The sequence below is a fragment of the Cydia pomonella genome, chromosome 15 (assembly GCF_033807575.1).
Source record: "Cydia pomonella isolate Wapato2018A chromosome 15, ilCydPomo1, whole genome shotgun sequence".
Classification (NCBI taxonomy): domain Eukaryota; kingdom Metazoa; phylum Arthropoda; class Insecta; order Lepidoptera; family Tortricidae; genus Cydia; species Cydia pomonella.
The window spans coordinates 14,898,790-14,917,997 of NC_084717.1; the positions used below are offsets into that span (position 1 = coordinate 14,898,790).

General features: G+C 44.4%; 1 protein-coding gene across 1 annotated transcript in view; it reads left to right on the forward strand.

Annotated features, from left to right (window-relative positions):
* The window catches only part of LOC133525964 (spectrin beta chain), a 75,163-nt gene that overhangs the window by 46,005 nt on the left and 9,950 nt on the right, over nt 1-19,208 (forward strand). The window contains exons 14-34 of the mRNA XM_061862410.1: nt 235-365; nt 972-1,117; nt 1,556-1,679; nt 2,137-2,387; nt 2,683-2,842; nt 3,291-3,429; nt 3,751-3,932; nt 4,061-4,175; nt 4,986-5,110; nt 5,603-5,793; nt 6,903-8,065; nt 8,171-8,301; nt 8,677-8,807; nt 9,071-9,275; nt 9,546-9,740; nt 10,212-10,391; nt 10,781-11,025; nt 11,198-11,421; nt 14,094-14,290; nt 16,789-17,553; nt 18,507-18,651. Of these exons, the coding sequence (XP_061718394.1) occupies nt 235-365; nt 972-1,117; nt 1,556-1,679; nt 2,137-2,387; nt 2,683-2,842; nt 3,291-3,429; nt 3,751-3,932; nt 4,061-4,175; nt 4,986-5,110; nt 5,603-5,793; nt 6,903-8,065; nt 8,171-8,301; nt 8,677-8,807; nt 9,071-9,275; nt 9,546-9,740; nt 10,212-10,391; nt 10,781-11,025; nt 11,198-11,421; nt 14,094-14,290; nt 16,789-17,553; nt 18,507-18,651 (5,145 nt within the window). The remainder of the gene's footprint in view (nt 1-234; nt 366-971; nt 1,118-1,555; nt 1,680-2,136; nt 2,388-2,682; nt 2,843-3,290; nt 3,430-3,750; nt 3,933-4,060; nt 4,176-4,985; nt 5,111-5,602; nt 5,794-6,902; nt 8,066-8,170; nt 8,302-8,676; nt 8,808-9,070; nt 9,276-9,545; nt 9,741-10,211; nt 10,392-10,780; nt 11,026-11,197; nt 11,422-14,093; nt 14,291-16,788; nt 17,554-18,506; nt 18,652-19,208) is intronic.

Sequence of the window (19,208 nt, forward strand, 5' to 3'; positions counted from 1 at the left end):
GATGTTTGCTGTATCCAAAGTATGCAATAACCTAATTTTGCAAATGTAGTTGGCATTTGAACTACAAAAAATTTGGTAGCACAAATGTCCTGTCCATTGCTGATTAAGTAGCATTCACATTTTGAATTATCTTGTTTATTTTAATAATGAATGTTTGTTGCACGATAATCTGACACCGAGCTAATATTTTGAGGATCCATCACATATTTAATGAATTGATTTCTTTTTCTTCAGTGTACCTGCTGATCTCCAAACACAAGGCATTGGAAGCGGATGTCCAGGCTCACGAACCTCAGCTTATGAGCGTCGCCGGCGTCGGAGACGAACTCGTCTCGCAGGGACACTTCGGTGCCGACAGGATCCAGGTAAACTTATGACAGTAGTGATAGAGTTGTAAATAGAATAATTTATCCGCCCTGGAAATACGGTCCTATTTGAACAAAAATAAGTATTCGATTATAACTAACATACAAAACCTTCCCTTAGACCAGGGGTCTCCAAACTTCTTTACCCGAAGGCCATATTGCATCTCAGAAACTTTCGCGCAGGCCACCATCGGTTTTTGCGCCGGGGAGGAAGGGGAGGGGGGTCTAGTTGCTGCTGTTAGGATCAGTTCCACTCTCAATGAATGCTGAACCCCTGGAGCCTGGGATCCGTTGTGCAACCTCGCGTGGGGGGCGGAGCGTGGGTTGTCGAGTTGGGTGTCCGCGGGCCGGATTGGAACGCCTCGCGGTCCGGATTTGGCCCGCGGGCCGGGGTTTGGATACCCCTGCCTTAGACCTTGGTGCCGGCGAGAAGGAGCTACCGAAATTCGATAAATACCAACTCACTAGGTGGTAGTTTGGTTTCTTGGTTACCAATATCAATTTTAAATTTCTGATTTAGGTCACAACGTGGCCCTCTAACACGCAACGAGAGTACGTTTACTGTAGTCTAGTCAACAATGCGCTGAATTCCTTGTGTTACTTCAGGAGCGTCTCCGCGACATCCTGTCCCAATGGAACCACCTGCTGGACGTGGCCTCGCTGCGCAAGAACCGGCTGGACGCGGCCGTGCGCTACCACCAGCTGTTCGCCGACGCCGACGACATCGACAACTGGATGTTGGATACCCTGCGGTAACAACTTATAACATAACGCTTATTTTCATTGAAAAATTGCAACCCGACTTCGTTGAGATTTTGATGATTTGCTTATGAAATGAAATATCTTTCTTATCATGCAACTGATCACCCGTAGCGTAAATAAATAACACACATAGCTGCGATCAAAGAGACTTAAGAAGACCAAGAGTGCTCACTCCATACAACGGTTTTGTTACCAAAAATACTGTTATTTTCGTAGTCTACATCTAGCGTCAAGTAGCGGAACTCTCAGTACTGCTACTCGACAATAGATGTCGCGGCAAACAAAAAGTCTAATGCTCAACGATTTTCCGCTAATATTGTAACTAGAGTAACCGGAACTCTCTCAAGCTGAAAATCTCTGCAAAAAGGTTTACGATTTTTTTATTTTGAGTTATTATTATTGTTTCATATAAAATGTTATCTGTTTAGACTGGTGTCGTCCGAGGACACCGGCGTGGACGAGGCTCAAGTGCAGAGCCTGCTGAAGAAGCACAAGGACGTCACCGACGAGCTCAAGAACTACGCCAACGTTATCCAGCAGCTGAAGCAACAGGTACGATGTTCAATGTACAAAATAAATTAAACGCTAAAGATGGACTCGTATTATTTGAAGGCCTTCACTAAGCGGTTTTCCAGCCTCTCGTACAATGTACTATACCGCTCTGGTATAATTAAAACCAAGGCGGCACTTAAATTTAAATTTTGAAGATAAATAATAGTGAATAACTAATTAAAATATCTGTGTAAAGAAAAAAAAATCAAATTAAGTGCGTGAAAAATATTTAACAATGATTTCTATTGATCACTTTCTCCCTTCTCTCACTCGCGCTCATTTTTTATTATTGCCTTTGACAGCAATATCGCGCGCAATAAAAGCGATTGATAAAAATTCTTCAGTGTCCTGATCATACTTTTTCAATTCTATATAAGAAATTTGTACTATAAAGTTTAAATAGGTAGATAGGGACATATTCCTAGTTTAACGTATTTATTATACATATTTTCCGTAGGCCTCGGAGCTGAGCCCCGAGGACGCCAGCAGCGCGGAGGTGCGCGAGCGCCTGGCCGCCATGGACTCGCGGCACGGCGAGCTGGCCGAGCTGGCGCGCCTGCGCAAGCAGCGCCTACTCGACGCGCTCTCGCTCTTCAAGCTGCTGGCCGAGGCCGACGCGGCCGACCAGTGGATCGCCGAGAAGGACCGCATGCTCGACACCATGCTGCCGCCCAAGGACATCGACGATGTCGAGATCATGAAGCACAGGTTAGCATTGCAGGCCCTGGACAAATATCTACTCATACTTACAATCAACGAAAATACCACTTTATATTGAACTCTAAAGGTAAACAAATCTTAATCTTTTCTACCTCAAACAAACGCTGTTACTGTGTGGCAACTGGTAAGATAATACTTATCATCTTGTAACGCAAGCTGCAGAGAAACATGATCAAATTTCTATGAACGTGGCCTTCTTTACCTGCTAATTTAACAGCCGACTTATGAATTGCTTACATCATATCGGTCGCACTGTATTTAAAGAATATGTTATTGCGCGCAGATACGACGGCTTCGACAAGGAGATGAACGCGAACGCGTCCCGCGTGGCCGTCGTGAACCAGCTGGCGCGCCAGCTCATCCACGTGGAGCACCCGCAGGCGCCGCGCATCCAGGAGCGCCAGGCCAGGCTCAACGCCGCCTGGAGCCAGCTCCGCGACAAGGTACAAATATAAACCTCCCACAGACAATAATCTCCACACCGAGGTCGGTGTCCTTAGATGTCCTGATCTGACGCATCGGATCGGATCCAACTGCAGTTTATACCCGATCGTGGATTCACCTTGTTAGGAGCCTCTCGCTGACTTTGCGACCGCGAACCTGAGAACGCAGTTCGATAATCCTCCACAATCGCCACTGGTTCTACGAATGATTGCGACATATATTGGCTCAGAGAGCTATATGAATGGCTTCGGGTCTCTTGTATATATCCGTCTCCGATTATAGCTCGCTTCATTGCCCTTGTTACTAGAAGAGGTACAAGGAATTGTCTTGTCCCGTATCCCTTTCATAAAGTCTCTGCATCACGGAAACCTTAAATTAAGTTGTTTAGATTTTTAATACTTCCTTTTAATGCAACTTGCCTTAAAAATCATTACTTGTTTCTGACAGGCCGAGGGCAAGAAGGACGAGCTCAAGTCTGCCCAAGGAGTCCAGACGTTCCACATCGAGTGCCGCGAGACCGTCTCCTGGATCGAGGACAAGAAGCGTATCCTGCAGCAGACCGACAACCTGGAGATGGATCTCAACGGTAACGTTATTTAACGACTGATCCTTTAAACTAAACTATAATCTTTTATTTATATAAGAAGATAGTAACTTAGTTCACTGTATGAGTTACACAGTGCCAATCCTTTTAAAAACATAATTCACTATAAATACACCAAAATACAGAAATTGGGTAGTCATTTTGTCGTAATACGAAAACGCTGGAAGCAAGGGCGTTGCCTGCTGAGCTGATGGACTAGCATAGCAGTTCATATGGCCGATGGCCAAGGGGCGGGGGTGTGCATTTAAGCACATGCGTAGGCATATATTATAAGCAGAATCTAAACTGTACTTCGCCCTACAGGTGTGATGACCCTCCAGCGGCGGCTGTCGGGCATGGAGCGCGACCTGGCGGCCATCCAGGCGCGCATCTCGTCGCTGGAGGGCGAGGCCAGCGCCATCGAGGAGGAGCACCCCGAGGAGGCCGCGCTCATCCGCGAGCGCGTCACCGTCATCACCGACAACTGGGACCAGCTCACGCAGATGGTGACTCCTTCACAACTTTTATCATTATTTGATTTAGTATACATTGGGTATATTGCAGGCATATTTGCATTTATAACGCCTTGATTATTACACTGTTAACATGAATAATACAATGTTTGTTCAAACAGTTGAAAGAGCGCGACTCGAAGCTGGAAGAGGCCGGAGATCTCCACCGGTTCCTGCGCTCCGTGGACCACTTCCAAGCCTGGCTCACCAAGACGCAGACCGACGTCGCCTCGGAAGGTATGTACCAAACGCCCCTCATTGTTCTGGAATCACACCTTAACTTCAACCTAGAGGAACCTAGCCGAAGACAACTACAGACTACCCGTTCCGAACGGTTCGTATTTTTTTGCTCAGGATACTCAAGTCAAACAGCTGTTCTATTCATATACAGATCGTCTCATTCCCGACGACGCGTGCCTTCACTCATATTCGCATATTATTAAAGGTTAGATTTGACAAATTTGCGCGTCATCGTGGATGACGTGACGCGTGAACTATAAGTGTCGTTACTATCATGCATAATATAAATTAAAATGTTAACTATTTATTCTTAATGGCCGTATTGTAGGTAATTGGCGTCAAAACCGTTCTTTTAATAATTAAACATATTTTCATAGAAATTTCAAATTAATGATGACATTGCTACCTTTGTCATAGATATTAGTTTCTCTTTTCTATAAACAGAAGTTCAGAACTTTGGAATATCCACATTACTGGTACAGTCCAAAACTACTTTGGTAGAAAACAAAAGTTATAGGCGATGTAAGTCATAATCAGATTTTTTTTCTGCGTATGTACAGTCAAGTGCAAAAATATGTATCGAAAGAATCGTCTCATAAATATGGTACTACGCTCTTATTACACTGGAATAAGATGCTATGGGACATATTTTTGAGTAAGATGTGTACACCTATATTTTTACACTTGACATTAAATGGCACTGGGTCTACTGTAGTAAAAGCTCACAATGTCATGTCCATTTTCCAGTGTATACATCGTTAATTTTGAACAAAAATGAAACTGATAATATTTATCCGAAATGCGTAGATACACCGTCGAGCTTGGCGGAGGCGGAGAAACTGCTATCGCAGCACCAGACCATCAAGGAGGAGATCGACAACTACAAGGACGAGTACGCCAAGATGATGGAGTACGGAGAGAAGATCACTGCCGTGAGTTGCCTTCTTTTCAACTCGTTTGCAATAATCGAATTTAAACTGTCGTGAGTAATACGGTTGCTGAATTCCGTGAAATAGGGAGCCTGTGTAAACTACAGGTGGCAGCACAGAAAGATCTACATTTATTGACGCAAAATTACTATGTGAAGTTCAAATAAAGGCGTTATTTTCAAATTTCTAACAAAAAGAATTAAAAGTTTGAGGAAGAATACACTATATTTTTAAGAAAACTGTTTTGTGTCTTCTGATAATGTTCAAATGCATAAATCTCTGTCTCAAAGAGTTATTTTAACATCGCTGCACTTCTGTGTCTCGTTCCCAGGGCCAGGATTCAGATCGGAATTCAAATTTTTTATGGAACGATAACCCTTTTAGCATTTTTTTTTATTTGCTGGTTTTTTCTACTGACGGAAATGGCTTGACAGACTATAATTGCATTTTTGATTTACGATTACAATGCAAACTAATAAACTCTTTTTTTCTTAGGAGCCTTCGACACAGGACGACCCGCAGTACATGTTCCTCCGCGAGCGTCTGAAGGCGCTCCGCGAGGGCTGGGCCGAGCTGCAGCAGATGTGGGAGAACCGCCAGCAGCTGCTCACGCAGAGCCTCGAGCTGCAGCTGCTGCAGCGCGACGCCAGGCAGGCCGAGGTGCTGCTCACACACCAGGAGTTGAGGTGAGAACCTTCTTCACCAATAATGATCCTATCATTAGCTTCGATCCATAGACAATAGCGCCCTTATGACTAAAAAAAAATCGGCTAAGAGCTTGTTGGACCATGCTCAGAGTAGGGTTCCGTAGTTACTCTTCCGTCACAATAAGCTAAACTGGAGCTTAAAGTATGGTAGATTGTTAACCAAGGGATGAACTGTGGGTGTACGTCTTTTTACTATAAAGGGTAAACTTTTTGCGATAACTCAAAAACAGCTAAACTGATCATATCCGCTCTAGTTTTCATTTAATGTCTTTCTTAAGCTCTACTTCCAAGATATTTTTCATATTTTTTGGACCTATGGTTCAAAAGTTAGAGGGGGAGGGACACATTTTTTTTTTCTTTCGGAGATAATTGCTCCGAAAGAAAAAAAAAATGTGTCCCTATGTAATATATTCACTTTATCAAGAAATGTTTGTTGAAGACCCCTATTAATTTTGAAAGACCTTTCCAATGATATCCCACACTGTAGGGTTGAAGCAAAAAAATTTTTCACCCCCACTATCCGTGTAGGGGTGGTACCCTAAAAAAAATTAAATTTTTAGTTTTTTTGTACGACTTTGTCGGCTTTATTGATTTATATATCTATGCCAAATCTCAGCTTTCTAGCACTAACGACCACGGAGCAAAGCCTCGGGCAGACAGACAGACAGACAGACGGACATGGCGAAACTATAAGGGTTAGGAACCCTAAAAACATAACGTTCCCCCATTTAAAGTCAAGGATCAATTTGTAGTCATACGCTTTGTTACGTAATGATTGACCTTATTAGGAATTTGTTGTTGAATCAGGACGAAGGCTTTTCCTCTCGAACACGGATCCACGTTAGTAGGTGTTCAACTCTAATTATTAATGAATTTGAATTCAATACTTACTGCGCGGATCCACGTTCCGGCATTCGAGAGGCTCAGGAAAGACTTAGTTTTCTACAAAAGGAACCTTTTTCTTGTGCCCCATCAATCAATCCTCATCTTTTATATTCTGAAGTTCATCCTTCAGTTCTACATCTCAAAAACACACATCGTATTAAAATAAAACAAAAAAGCAATTACTTATTAATGTTTTCCTCCAGATTGGCCAAGACCGAGCCACCCACCAACCTGGAGCAAGCCGAGAACATGATCAAGGAGCACGAGGCCTTCCTCACCACCATGGAGGCCAACGACGACAAGATCAACTCCGTCGTGCAGTTCGCCAACCGCCTCGTCGAGGAGAAGCACTTCGACGCCGACAAGATCCAGCGCAAGGCCGACAGCATCGAGCAGCGCCGCGCCGCCAACCGCGACAAGGCCCTCCAGCAGATGGAGAAGCTCCAGGACCAACTCCAGCTCCACCAGTTCCTCCAGGACTGCGACGAGCTCGGCGAGTGGGTCCAAGAGAAGAACGTCACCGCCCAGGACGACACCTACCGCTCCGCCAAAACCATCCACTCCAAATGGACTCGCCATCAAGCCTTCGAAGCCGAAATCGGCGCCAACAAGGAGCGCCTCTTCGCCGTTCAGAACGCCGCCGAGGATCTCATGAAGCAGAAACCCGAGTTCGCCGAAATCATCTCCCCCAAGATGAGCGAACTACAAGACCAATTCGAGAACCTCCAAACCACCACAAAGGACAAGGGCGAGCGCCTCTTCGACGCCAACCGCGAGGTCCTCATCCACCAGACCTGCGATGACATCGACTCCTGGATGAACGAGCTCGAGAAACAAATCGAGAACACCGACACCGGCTCTGATCTGGCATCTGTGAATATTCTCATGCAGAAGCAACAGATGATCGAGACTCAGATGGCCGTGAAGGCCAAGCAGGTCACCGAACTGGAGACCCAGGCTGAATACCTTCAAAAAACCGTTCCAGACAAGATGGACGAGATCAAGGAGAAGAAGAAGTTAGTGGAGCACCGTTTCGAGCAGTTAAAGGCTCCTTTGCTAGATCGCCAGCGTCAGTTGGCCAAGAAGAAGGAAGCGTTCCAATTCCGTCGCGACGTAGAAGACGAGAATCTCTGGGTGCACGAGAAGATGCCTCTAGCCACCAGCACGGACTACGGCAACTCCCTGTTCAACGTGCAGATGCTGCAGAAGAAGAACCAGTCGCTGAAGACGGAGACGGAGAACCACGAGCCGCGCATTCTGACCGTTATCGCGAACGGACAGAAGCTCATCGACGAGGGACACGAGGCTTCGCCTGAGTTTAAATCTCTCATTGAAGAACTTACTGCGAGATGGCGAGAACTTAAAGGTAAATTTTATTTGTTCAGCTTAATGATATAGTAAATTAGAGAAGCTGCTTTAACGCTCCATAACTATTTTTATAACACTTTTCATTCACACTAAACTTCCGCAGATGCCATCGAACAACGCAAGAACAACCTCGCCCAATGGGAGAAGGCGCAGCAGTACCTCTTCGACGCCAACGAGGCGGAAGCGTGGATGAGCGAACAGGAGCTGTACATGATGGTCGAGGACCGCGGCAAGGTAACTCACTTTCTAAAATATAACTCCTAAAAAAAGGACCAACTTAAAATAAACTGTATGCCGTCATTTTATGGTTTTAATCAGCAGAAGCACTCCTTTAGATGTCGCTTACTAAGAGCAAATGTACGATAAAGTTCTTTCGTGTTCATTAGTCCTTGTAGTAGTGACTATGGAACCAACAAAAAAAATCATTTTTACAATAATTCTAATCAGTCCAAAATAAGTCTTGAGAAATCTGAAATCATACAATAAAATAAAATAAACATAAAATACCTATTATTATTGTCAAACTCCGTCTATTTGAATTCAGTTGTTAAAGCACTCTGTCCCAGTAAATAATTTAATTAACTACTTAATGAAATTAAATTTTCTTAGGATGAAATTAGCGCGCAGAATTTGATGAAGAAACACGAAATCCTCGAGCAGTCTGTGGACGACTACGCTCAGACCATCCGGCAGCTAGGAGAGACCGTCAGACAGCTAACTAGCGAAGAACATCCTTTGAGGCAAGTCTAACCTGATCATACGATAACCTAGTTGATGATATTATGTCCATACTTGATCTTGAAATCCAATGGAACGTTTGGAAGGTGGGCAGCGTGGCGGCAAGCGGCAAAGTGCCTTAAGTCTGTATGAATGTATATGTTTAACATGAACGTAAGAAGCTTCCAGCTGTATGCCGCGATCAAGCATCCATCCTGTTCTTAACTTACAGTGTTCATTCTATGTCAAAATAATTACCAATTTCTAACCGCGCAATTTCTTACAGCGAACAAATCTCCGTGAAGCAGTCCCAGGTGGACAAACTGTACGCCGGCCTGAAGGACTTGGCCGGCGAGCGTCGCGCCAAGCTCGACGAAGCCCTGCGACTGTTCCAGCTGTCGCGCGAGGTCGACGACCTGGAGCAGTGGATCACCGAGCGCGAGCTGGTCGCCAGCTCGCAGGAGCTCGGCCAGGACTACGACCACGTCACCGTGAGTACTGGAGATCTGGACAATTTCGTATGGGTTAAAACCAGTTTAAAAAACTGTCACAAAATAAAATACTCTAAAACTAAGATTTTTAAACCTGAGAGGTACTTCTAATCTAACGGAATAACGGTATTATGTTATTCACTACTGTAATGGGTCGCCATGAGATGTAGGAAGCTTTAAACACCCGTTACCTAGATCAATTGTTGACTTTGTTCACAATCAAAATTCGAAATGTTAATTAAACTTTATTGAGTGTGTTTACCATTCCAGCTGCTATGGGAGCGCTTCAAGGAGTTCGCGCGCGAGACACAAGCCGTGGGCTCGGAGCGCGTGGCCACGGCCGAGCGCATCGCCGACCAGATGATCGGCATGGGCCACTCCGACAACGCCACCATCGCGCAGTGGAAGGAGGGGCTCAAGGAGACCTGGCAGGACCTGCTGGAGCTCATCGAGACGCGCACTCAGGTCCGTACTGGTGCAATTTGCAATAACAGTAGAATTAAAATAATTTTTTTTTTGTTGGGACATATATGTATAAGAAGTGGCTGCTTCAGTGACAGCGATCCTTACACAAACTATACTTTAAGTATTAAAATACCTGTGTCGCTAGTTTGAACATATTTCTGGTAGCCACTGCGCGCCAGGTGCACGCAGCCTTCCAGTTTTAACTTTCCTTTTAGGTACGGACAGGGAAAATAAGCGCTTAGAACTTGCAAAAAAATACTATTGATAATTTTACATATCGAGATTTGATAAAAAGGGATGTAATACCATACTGCGTCCCATATTTATTTAATCTTTCGGAATTTTAACTATACCTTACAGTGTTGAACATTTCCACTAAACTTGTAGTTTTCGCTCCTCAAAAAACGTATCAGCTTCCCCTCTTTTGTTGTAACCCACCCAGTTACCTGACTTACGAGTATTTCTCTCTAGATGCTGATGGCGTCCCGGGAGCTCCACAAGTACTTCCACGACTGCAAGGACACTCTGCAGCGAGTGAGCGAGAAGGCACGAGGAGTGAGCGACGAGCTCGGCCGCGACGCGCTCAGTGTTGGCGCGTTGCAGCGCAAGCACCACACCTTCATGCAGGACCTTACTACGTTGCAGCACCAGGTACGTGCCAATCATCCGAAGACCAACAGATGATCGAAAGTGTACTTACTGGACGAAGGCAGTAGCCGATATCCTTCCGACCATGTTTCGTAAAGGACGCTAATGTGATGGTGAAACGCCCAAATTTTGTTACCAACAAATAAGGTCAACACAGTTATCAAATTCCGATCAAAGTATCTTGGCATATAGAAGGGAGAATCCTCGATATTGACTGTATTGATTAGGCAGAGGAAACCAAAGACATTATTAAACTGTGCAGATGACAAATCATGATAATTGTGTTGATGATCTTAATTTACATTTAGATCGTCGTATTTATCTAATATATATCAGATACCTATATTGTATCCCGTAATATATTCTGTATGTATTTATATTCCAATAACCAGGTGGAAGCCATCAGCGCCGAATGCGCCCGGCTCGGCGCCTCGTACGCCGGCGACAAGGCCGCCGAGATCACCCGACGTGAAGCAGAAGTTGCTGAAGCCTGGGCGGCTCTACAAGCCGCATGCGCCGCTAGAAAATCCAAGCTGGAAGATGCTGACGACCTGTACCGGTTCCTCAACCAAGTCAGGAACCTCACCTTGTGGATGGACGATGTTGTCCGACAGATGAACACTGGCGAGAAACCGCGGTAAGATTCTGTCATTGGTTTGTGGAGACAAAGTAGCCGAGATCACCTTACCCAAAGCGGAGCTCGATGAAGCCATTTCTAAACATTGTACATGTTCAACACTTGTCTTACCATAACTGGACCTTATATTGTTGCATTAAGGTATACAATCATTTAATATTTATGTGTACAGGGACGTGAGCGGCGTGGAGCTCCTCATGAACAACCACCAATCCCTGAAGGCCGAAATCGACACGCGCGAGGACAACTTCAGCGCTTGCATCTCGCTGGGCAAGGAGCTGCTGGCGCGGCAGCACTACGCGGCCGCCGACATCAAGGACAAGCTGCTGCAGCTCACCAACCAGCGCAACGCGCTGCTGCGCCGCTGGGAGGAGCGCTGGGAGAACCTGCAGCTCAGTGAGTACTGCACACCTACTGCTGGCGTGGCAGCAATACGCGGTCGCCGACATCAAGGACAAGCTGCTGCAGCTCACCAACCAGCGCAACGCGCTGCTGCGCCGCTGGGAGGAGCGCTGGGAGAACCTGCAGCTCAGTGAGTACTGCACACCTACTGCTGGCGTGGCAGCAATACGCGGCCGCCGACATCAAGGACAAGCTGCTGCAGCTCACCAACCAGCGCAACGCGCTGCTGCGCCGCTGGGAGGAGCGCTGGGAGAACCTGCAGCTCAGTGAGTACTGCACACCTACTGCTGGCGTGGTAGCAATACGCGGCTGCCGACATCAAGGACAAGCTGCTGCAGCTCACCAACCAGCGCAACGCGCTGCTGCGCCGCTGGGAGGAGCGCTGGGAGAACCTGCAGCTCAGTGAGTACTGCACACCTACTGCTGGCGTGGCAGCAATACGCGGTCGCCGACATCAAGGACAAGCTGCTGCAGCTCACCAACCAGCGCAACGCGCTGCTGCGCCGCTGGGAGGAGCGCTGGGAGAACCTGCAGCTCAGTGAGTACTGCACACCTACTGCTGGCGTGGCAGCAATACGCGGCCGCCGACATCAAGGACAAGCTGCTGCAGCTCACCAACCAGCGCAACGCGCTGCTGCGCCGCTGGGAGGAGCGCTGGGAGAACCTGCAGCTCAGTGAGTACTGCACACCTACTGCTGGCGTGGCAGCAATACGCGGCCGCCGACATCAAGGACAAGCTGCTGCAGCTCACCAACCAGCGCAACGCGCTGCTGCGCCGCTGGGAGGAGCGCTGGGAGAACCTGCAGCTCAGTGAGTACTGCACACCTACTGCTGGCGCGGCAGCACTACGCGGCCGCCGACATCAAGGACAAGCTGCTGCAGCTCACCAACCAGCGCAACGCGCTGCTGCGCCGCTGGGAGGAGCGCTGGGTGAACCTGCAGCTCAGTGAGTACTGCACACCTACTGCTGGCGTGGTAGCAATACGCGGCTGCCGACATCAAGGACAAGCTGCTGCAGCTCACCAACCAGCGCAACGCGCTGCTGCGCCGCTGGGAGGAGCGCTGGGAGAACCTGCAGCTCAGTGAGTACTGCACACCTACTGCTGGCGCGGCAGCACTACGCGGCCGCCGACATCAAGGACAAGCTGCTGCAGCTCACCAACCAGCGCAACGCGCTGCTGCGCCGCTGGGAGGAGCGCTGGGTGAACCTGCAGCTCAGTGAGTACTGCACACCTACTGCTGGCGTGGTAGCAATACGCGGCTGCCGACATCAAGGACAAGCTGCTGCAGCTCACCAACCAGCGCAACGCGCTGCTGCGCCGCTGGGAGGAGCGCTGGGAGAACCTGCAGCTCAGTGAGTACTGCACACCTACTGCTGGCGCGGCAGCACTACGCGGCCGCCGACATCAAGGACAAGCTGCTGCAGCTCACTTTTTGTTCCCCGTTGCGTCAATCCATTTGTATTTTAAAATTGGATCATTTAGGAATCTGAAATATATATTTTTTAATATGAAGAATAACAATATTATTTGATCTCTCACTTTATACTTAAGTTTAAACTTCATAAAGATCTTCTTAACACGAAACCGTCACTAAAATTGATAATAAATCGAATTGCACAGGGATACTGCATGAAACATCGCAGTATACAACACTAGTGGCTTAAAATCGACAGAATATGCGAGAATCCCTCCTACCATGCAACTAAATGATGTACGAAAGTATCGTGTATTTGCTGTCCATTGCAACCTACAAATAAAATGCCTTTAGTGATGCTTGATGCCTTTGCTATGATACTTTGATATATAAGCCGCAATGGATGACGTACTTCGTAAAGACACTATCTTTTGACTATCCTGGTATTAACGTCACGAAAGCATTAGTAATTGAAAATAAAGGATTTTTAATTAAATTAAGGCGATATTTAATAACAAAATTACTTACTTATGAAAAGAAATGTCACCTTTCACACGACTAACCAATCTCGTCGTATTCGCACTGTTAATTATGCAACAATGAGGCATTTTGTTGCGTGGCAATAAATGTCTGACACTTGGGATGTCATGAGCACCACTGAGCGAGAAGTGGTGCACTACACTACTTATAAACTCGCGCAAGTCTTGTACTGGCGGTATCTAGTTAATCCTAAATCTGTGGTATAGCCTTTTGCTCTCTTGCTTCTTTTCCGCGTGGGCTGTATTTTGGAGAGCCCTGCTATAGACCAGACCGCTTAATATGAGTTGTATTGTCGCGCGCGAATTCATATTTGAAGTTGCGCTTGACATGGATTTGTTTCGTATCCAAACATTAGAATTTGTAATTTGCAATTGGCTATGTATAATAGGTAATTAGAAACTGAACGTTGCCTTAATTTATACTTCCAAGTTGTTATTTTTAATCACACTTTGAACAAGGAAATATTCCAGTGTTACACCACAAAATGATACCCATATCGTCACTTCAAATTGTTACCTATTTTCCTGTTACGTTAATTAATAAACATTGTATTACCTTATTCATGTTCTCCACTATTAGACGTATATTTTAAATGCACAACCAGAAAACTAACAGCCCTATTTTTTCTTAAAGTGAACCATTTTGTGCAAGCACATCCAGAAATGTCAATCACGCTCGGTACGTATAGTTACTGTACATTTGTCCGGCAGTCCTGGAAGTGTACCAGTTCGCGCGCGACGCCGCTGTGGCCGAGGCGTGGCTCATCGCGCAGGAGCCGTACCTCATGTCGCAGGAGCTGGGGCACACCATCGACGAGGTGGAGAGCCTCATCAAGAAGCACGAGGCGTTCGAGAAGTCGGCCGCCGCGCAGGAGGACCGGTTCAGCGCGCTGCAGAGACTCACCACGGTATGTTGTAGTATTGTAGGCGTAATGTACACAGCAGGTGTCAATGTTGTTGAATTGCATATGCTTATACTGGTTTTAAAACTAACTACATATGAAAACGAGGTATTTACAGGTCGTTTCGCGAAAGCTGGCGCGAATGGAATGAACAAAATTTTCATTTTATGAGTGACACATGTATGGGTATACAGAGACGCCGTTTTATTGGTTAATGTCATACACACATAGATATTTTCAGTCATTCGTTCAATTCGTGCCAGCTCTTGTGAAGTGACCTTCACCTTATGAATATAACTCGAAGACAACAACAAGTTATTTTTTAAAGGCGCGTCAGATCTTTTATTTGTTAACATCAAACTACAACATGGTTGCGGGCTCAGATCATAGAAAGTACTAGATGGCTGACAGAGGCGTGGCGCGTGTCGCCGCCACATGGCCACATCGTGGCCATACCGGCCCGCCGTAAGACAGTAGCAAATTAGCTGTCATTGAACAATGTGCGCGTCAATTTTATTGAAATGCCGAATTATAGCGTTATTTTGTGTCGAAATAGGAGTGCATCCAAAAACTATAAGGATCATGGAGTTACATACCACATGTTTTTTCACGTATTAGTCAATAAAACCACATATTTTAATAAATAAATCCAGTGGCATATGATTTTTCTGAGTCAGACCATGTTGTCATACAAACGCGTGGCAATTTGTCTATGCATTTTACATTGACGCTTTGGCATGGAAAACTATTTGTAGTGTCCTTAGCAACGGCGCAATGCATTAAACCGCTAACGATATTCACAGGGGCATTATTGTTTCTTGGTACAACCGCCAACCGCTCCCTTCATTGACGCCGCGAAGTAGAGTGGTGCTCGTGCATGTAATTGATCTTTGAGCGTTATCGATAAAAATGTTTGGATATAGTGTTATGAAAGTAATTATTTTTCAAGTAAAATTTTACAATTATTTTATATGCACCTAATGTTTAATTTAATACTTATTAATTTGGATCGAATAGGTAAGCCAAAAAATAAACTGATTTAATTAAGTACAATTTATTTATAACGTTATAGTTTATACCTATAAGTATATTTTATTCAGGTTCTTAGCAACGATTCGAATAACTGCACTAGGTATAATCAAATATGTTCATGATTGCCATTTTTTTCAGTTTCACGAAAAATCCCAGTTTTAAAGAAAAATGGATAGATGCTACAGGTAGAGGCCCTAACTGGTTTACGAGCGAGAAAAGTGTTATTTGTTCGGATCATTTTCAAGAAAAATGTTTCCAGTTACACTTCGCCTCATTTATATAACGATAGAATATAAATATATTTAAAATAATAGTATATTGTATACTTGTCGATCCGAAAGTAGATTTTTACTGATAATTATGATTACTCTTTCCTTATTATTCGTACATATGATTTAAAAGCTTATTTAATGGTGCATTATACTTACAATGTAATTTACTATAACTTGCTTTCGCAGTTCTTCATAACTCTATGTAACATGCTGCAATTGCTTTTAATTGGTGACGAAATATGCTATGATAAACTGAAACTATGTTTTTAGAAGCGCTCGCGTCTAACGACAATCCCAAAGTAAACAATTTAAACAAACATTACATCACATAATGACTAAAATTTAAACCAATTTGATTAGTTAAGCATAAACAAGCTTTTGCATCATGGTACATGTTTATTTTTATTTTTATTAAAAGCTTTGTATTACATTTTATCAGTAAAGACCTTTGTGAGAAAACTTATGGATCAATTAATATACCTTACACGTACCTTAAAATTCTTAGCTCGTAAATAAGGTCAAAAATTTGAAGGAATATAAATTAAGTCTATGGCAATTATTACTTAAAATAAAAATGTCAAAACTCTAAGGTCATGTTCAGAACATGTAAAATATCGATATCTCTATCGAATTGTCCTCACTCTAGTGCCGCCGCTCTAGGCTCCTACACCGCGCGGTTTGGCCAATCACAGCGCGTGAGTTGGTTGTCTGGCCACGCCTTTAATGATGTGGTGGGGGACAGTTGGAGACAGCGAGACTCGTTGAAATTATGCTTCGTTATAAATCTCCTTACTTCTTATATCTATGGTTGCGGGATTCATGCGGATGTTCAAGTATATAGTAGTTTGGTGTCGGGTTTTTACAATCACAAACCCTGAGCGGTGATTTTTACAATTTGGTGTTTTTAAAGTATGTAGTAACTGTAAATATGTTTAAAAATAAAAGTATGCATGAGTAATTGAGTAATGTGGACGTGTTTGTTTTAAAAATGTGCTTTATCATTCACTTGGTGAGAAGTGGTTTTTGAAAGACTGCGTTATTTTGACAATTCTTTGATGACAAATGACAATTGTATTGAGCTTGAAGTGGTAACGAAAATAATACTTTCAAAAATTTCTTCTGTTTTGATTTTCACTTGCACTTGTATTTACTTGCACTGTTTCTCATTATGACTTTCTTTTTCTTTTTAACCATCCCTAGTTTGAACAGCGTGGAGCGACACTATGGCCTAGTGTTCAACCGTGGGAAAAATGTGATGAATCCGCTTTCTTGTTCCAACCTCCCCCTCCTTTCGAAAACCACCCCAATTCCCCATCAAAAATTACCCACAACGAACCCCAAGTAGGAGTAATAGTCAGACAAATCATATTCAAAACCGGCAGATTCAAAATGGAGGAACAAATCCAACCAAGAGAATTAACTATGGACTGTTCCAAAAAGTTTGAAAGAAACGATTCCTTTCTGTGGACGAAAGTCGGAGGTAACAGCTTATCGACGATTTCTGAAACCAGTAGTCCAACTATGAGTCCTCTTAGGAGAAGTACTCTTTCGCCTGACATATACAGTTCTGTGTTTTTCGAGTATCCCACCGAATCCGAAACCAACACTTCTACGAGTAGTATCACCTTCTCCTGTATAGATTTCATTTTATGGGAACGACTATCCTCCTTATGGGTATATCCTAACGTTTCGCTAATAAGGCATAGCAGCGAATCTCGATCCAGATCGGGTAGCGTAAAAAGCTTCTTCCGAAGATTGTCAAGGAAAAGTAAACCTTCTGACTCAGACAGTATAAGCGATGTTGCCGTGCTCTCCTTACCGGGGCTCACCAGCAGTGATAAAGCTGTAAACGAGCTAGGGAAAGACGTAAAGTCCATACCTTTGAGCCACTCCTTACTTCTGTTGGTCCAAACTCGTAAACTCCTAGCTCCCGAAGCTGAATGGTACTATAACTACTTGGATAGTGTAAGTGGTGACTGGTATAATGCATGATGCTTTCTGTGTGCTTTGTGTTAAATGCATGGCCATTGATCTTACGCTCGTAAACTAAGCATGGAGTGTATTATTTGAAAAATATCTGATAATGCGTTATATGTAGGTTTACGAAGCGTTTATTTGAGACAACTCTATGTACGGACTTAGGTCCGGGAACTAGGTTGTTAGGAGGGGTAGTTCTGTACTTCGAGCAACACCGGCTTTCGACACGTCGAAAGAATAATTCAGCCATTTTTCGCGGGGGAAACGTGCACACAGTCGCACTTGTCACTCACTACATTCAAAATCTAATCTGTAATGACGACACACACATAGAAAAGACAAATCTTGCACACCTCGTTTTTTTTGTGCACGGATGGTACACCTATGCTTCGGCAGAGAGGAAATAGTACGAATGCCGTCTCCCTTTCCGATGTTGCCCGAAGGTTCTGTACAATAAGTGACAAACGAAACTAAGACTGTAAGGTTTAAATATAATATTCGATATTATATATCGCGCTGTGACGCCTGTGACTAAATTGCAGTTTACTCTAATACCAAAGCCAAATCCATAGCTGATTCGAGAGGCGACGAGAAATGTTTTTATTTGTTTTTCCGCCAAATAGGTAAATCACTTCAACTAATGTGTTTCTAAAAGTGAGTCATATTGTTATTGTGTTCGTTTAGTACCTGTTCGACGCAAGACCCATACTTAGCCTATTCCTGAAATGGCCTCGTTTTCTATTTGAGCTACCATCGCTTTCGCAAAAACTTAAACCAAGTTATTTTCAAAGATGCAAACATTATACATTAGGATAACTTAATAAGTGGACAAGTTTATAAACGCATAGTATCTTGAATGAAGTGACTTGCCTATACTATTTAACTGCGCACATTCCATCGCCCTTCATACAACACATCACTGACCTGTGTTGTTTCTGTAGTTCGAGGTGAAGGAGATGAAGCGTCGACAAGAGCTCGCCGAGGCCGCGGAGCGCGAGCGGCGCGAGCGCGAGCAGGCCGAGGCCGCCGCCGCCGCCGCCGCGCGCGACGCCGTGGACCGCGCCGCCGAGCCCGAGCCGCCGCAAGGTAACCCAAACACGGCGGTCCCGAACACACTGGGACAAGTCTTGGCTGTTCTGTTCCCGAAAGTTAGGAGCGCGATTAAGAAATCATCGCAGTGGCGGCTCTCATTGACATTGAAACCATATTTATTTTTTATTGAAATAGGGTTTACCAAGCATTGATGTGGTAATTTTTGAATTTGGGATAATTTGGCATAAAAAGTGTCGAGTTCGAAAAAAATGTATGGAGCAGGAACAAAGAAAAAACAATTTATTTCAAAAACAAACCGTAATCTTCTCGCAGATGGTTATACTACGAATTATATTGCGTATTTTTAAATCGTCAATTTTTTTTATGGAAAAGTGATAAAAACAGAAATTGACATTTTTAAGCTTTTTTTTATTGAAATGGATCTTACCTATCATTTTTATGAATTTCAAACTCACTCACTCAAACTGGGACAGTTTGGCATAAAAAATTGAAAATAACAACTTTAGTTTCTATGTCAATGAGAGGCAAATTTCAGCCCACAGTGTGTTGGATGAATTTATCTGTAGGCGTTGATGTGGCGAATAAGTGCC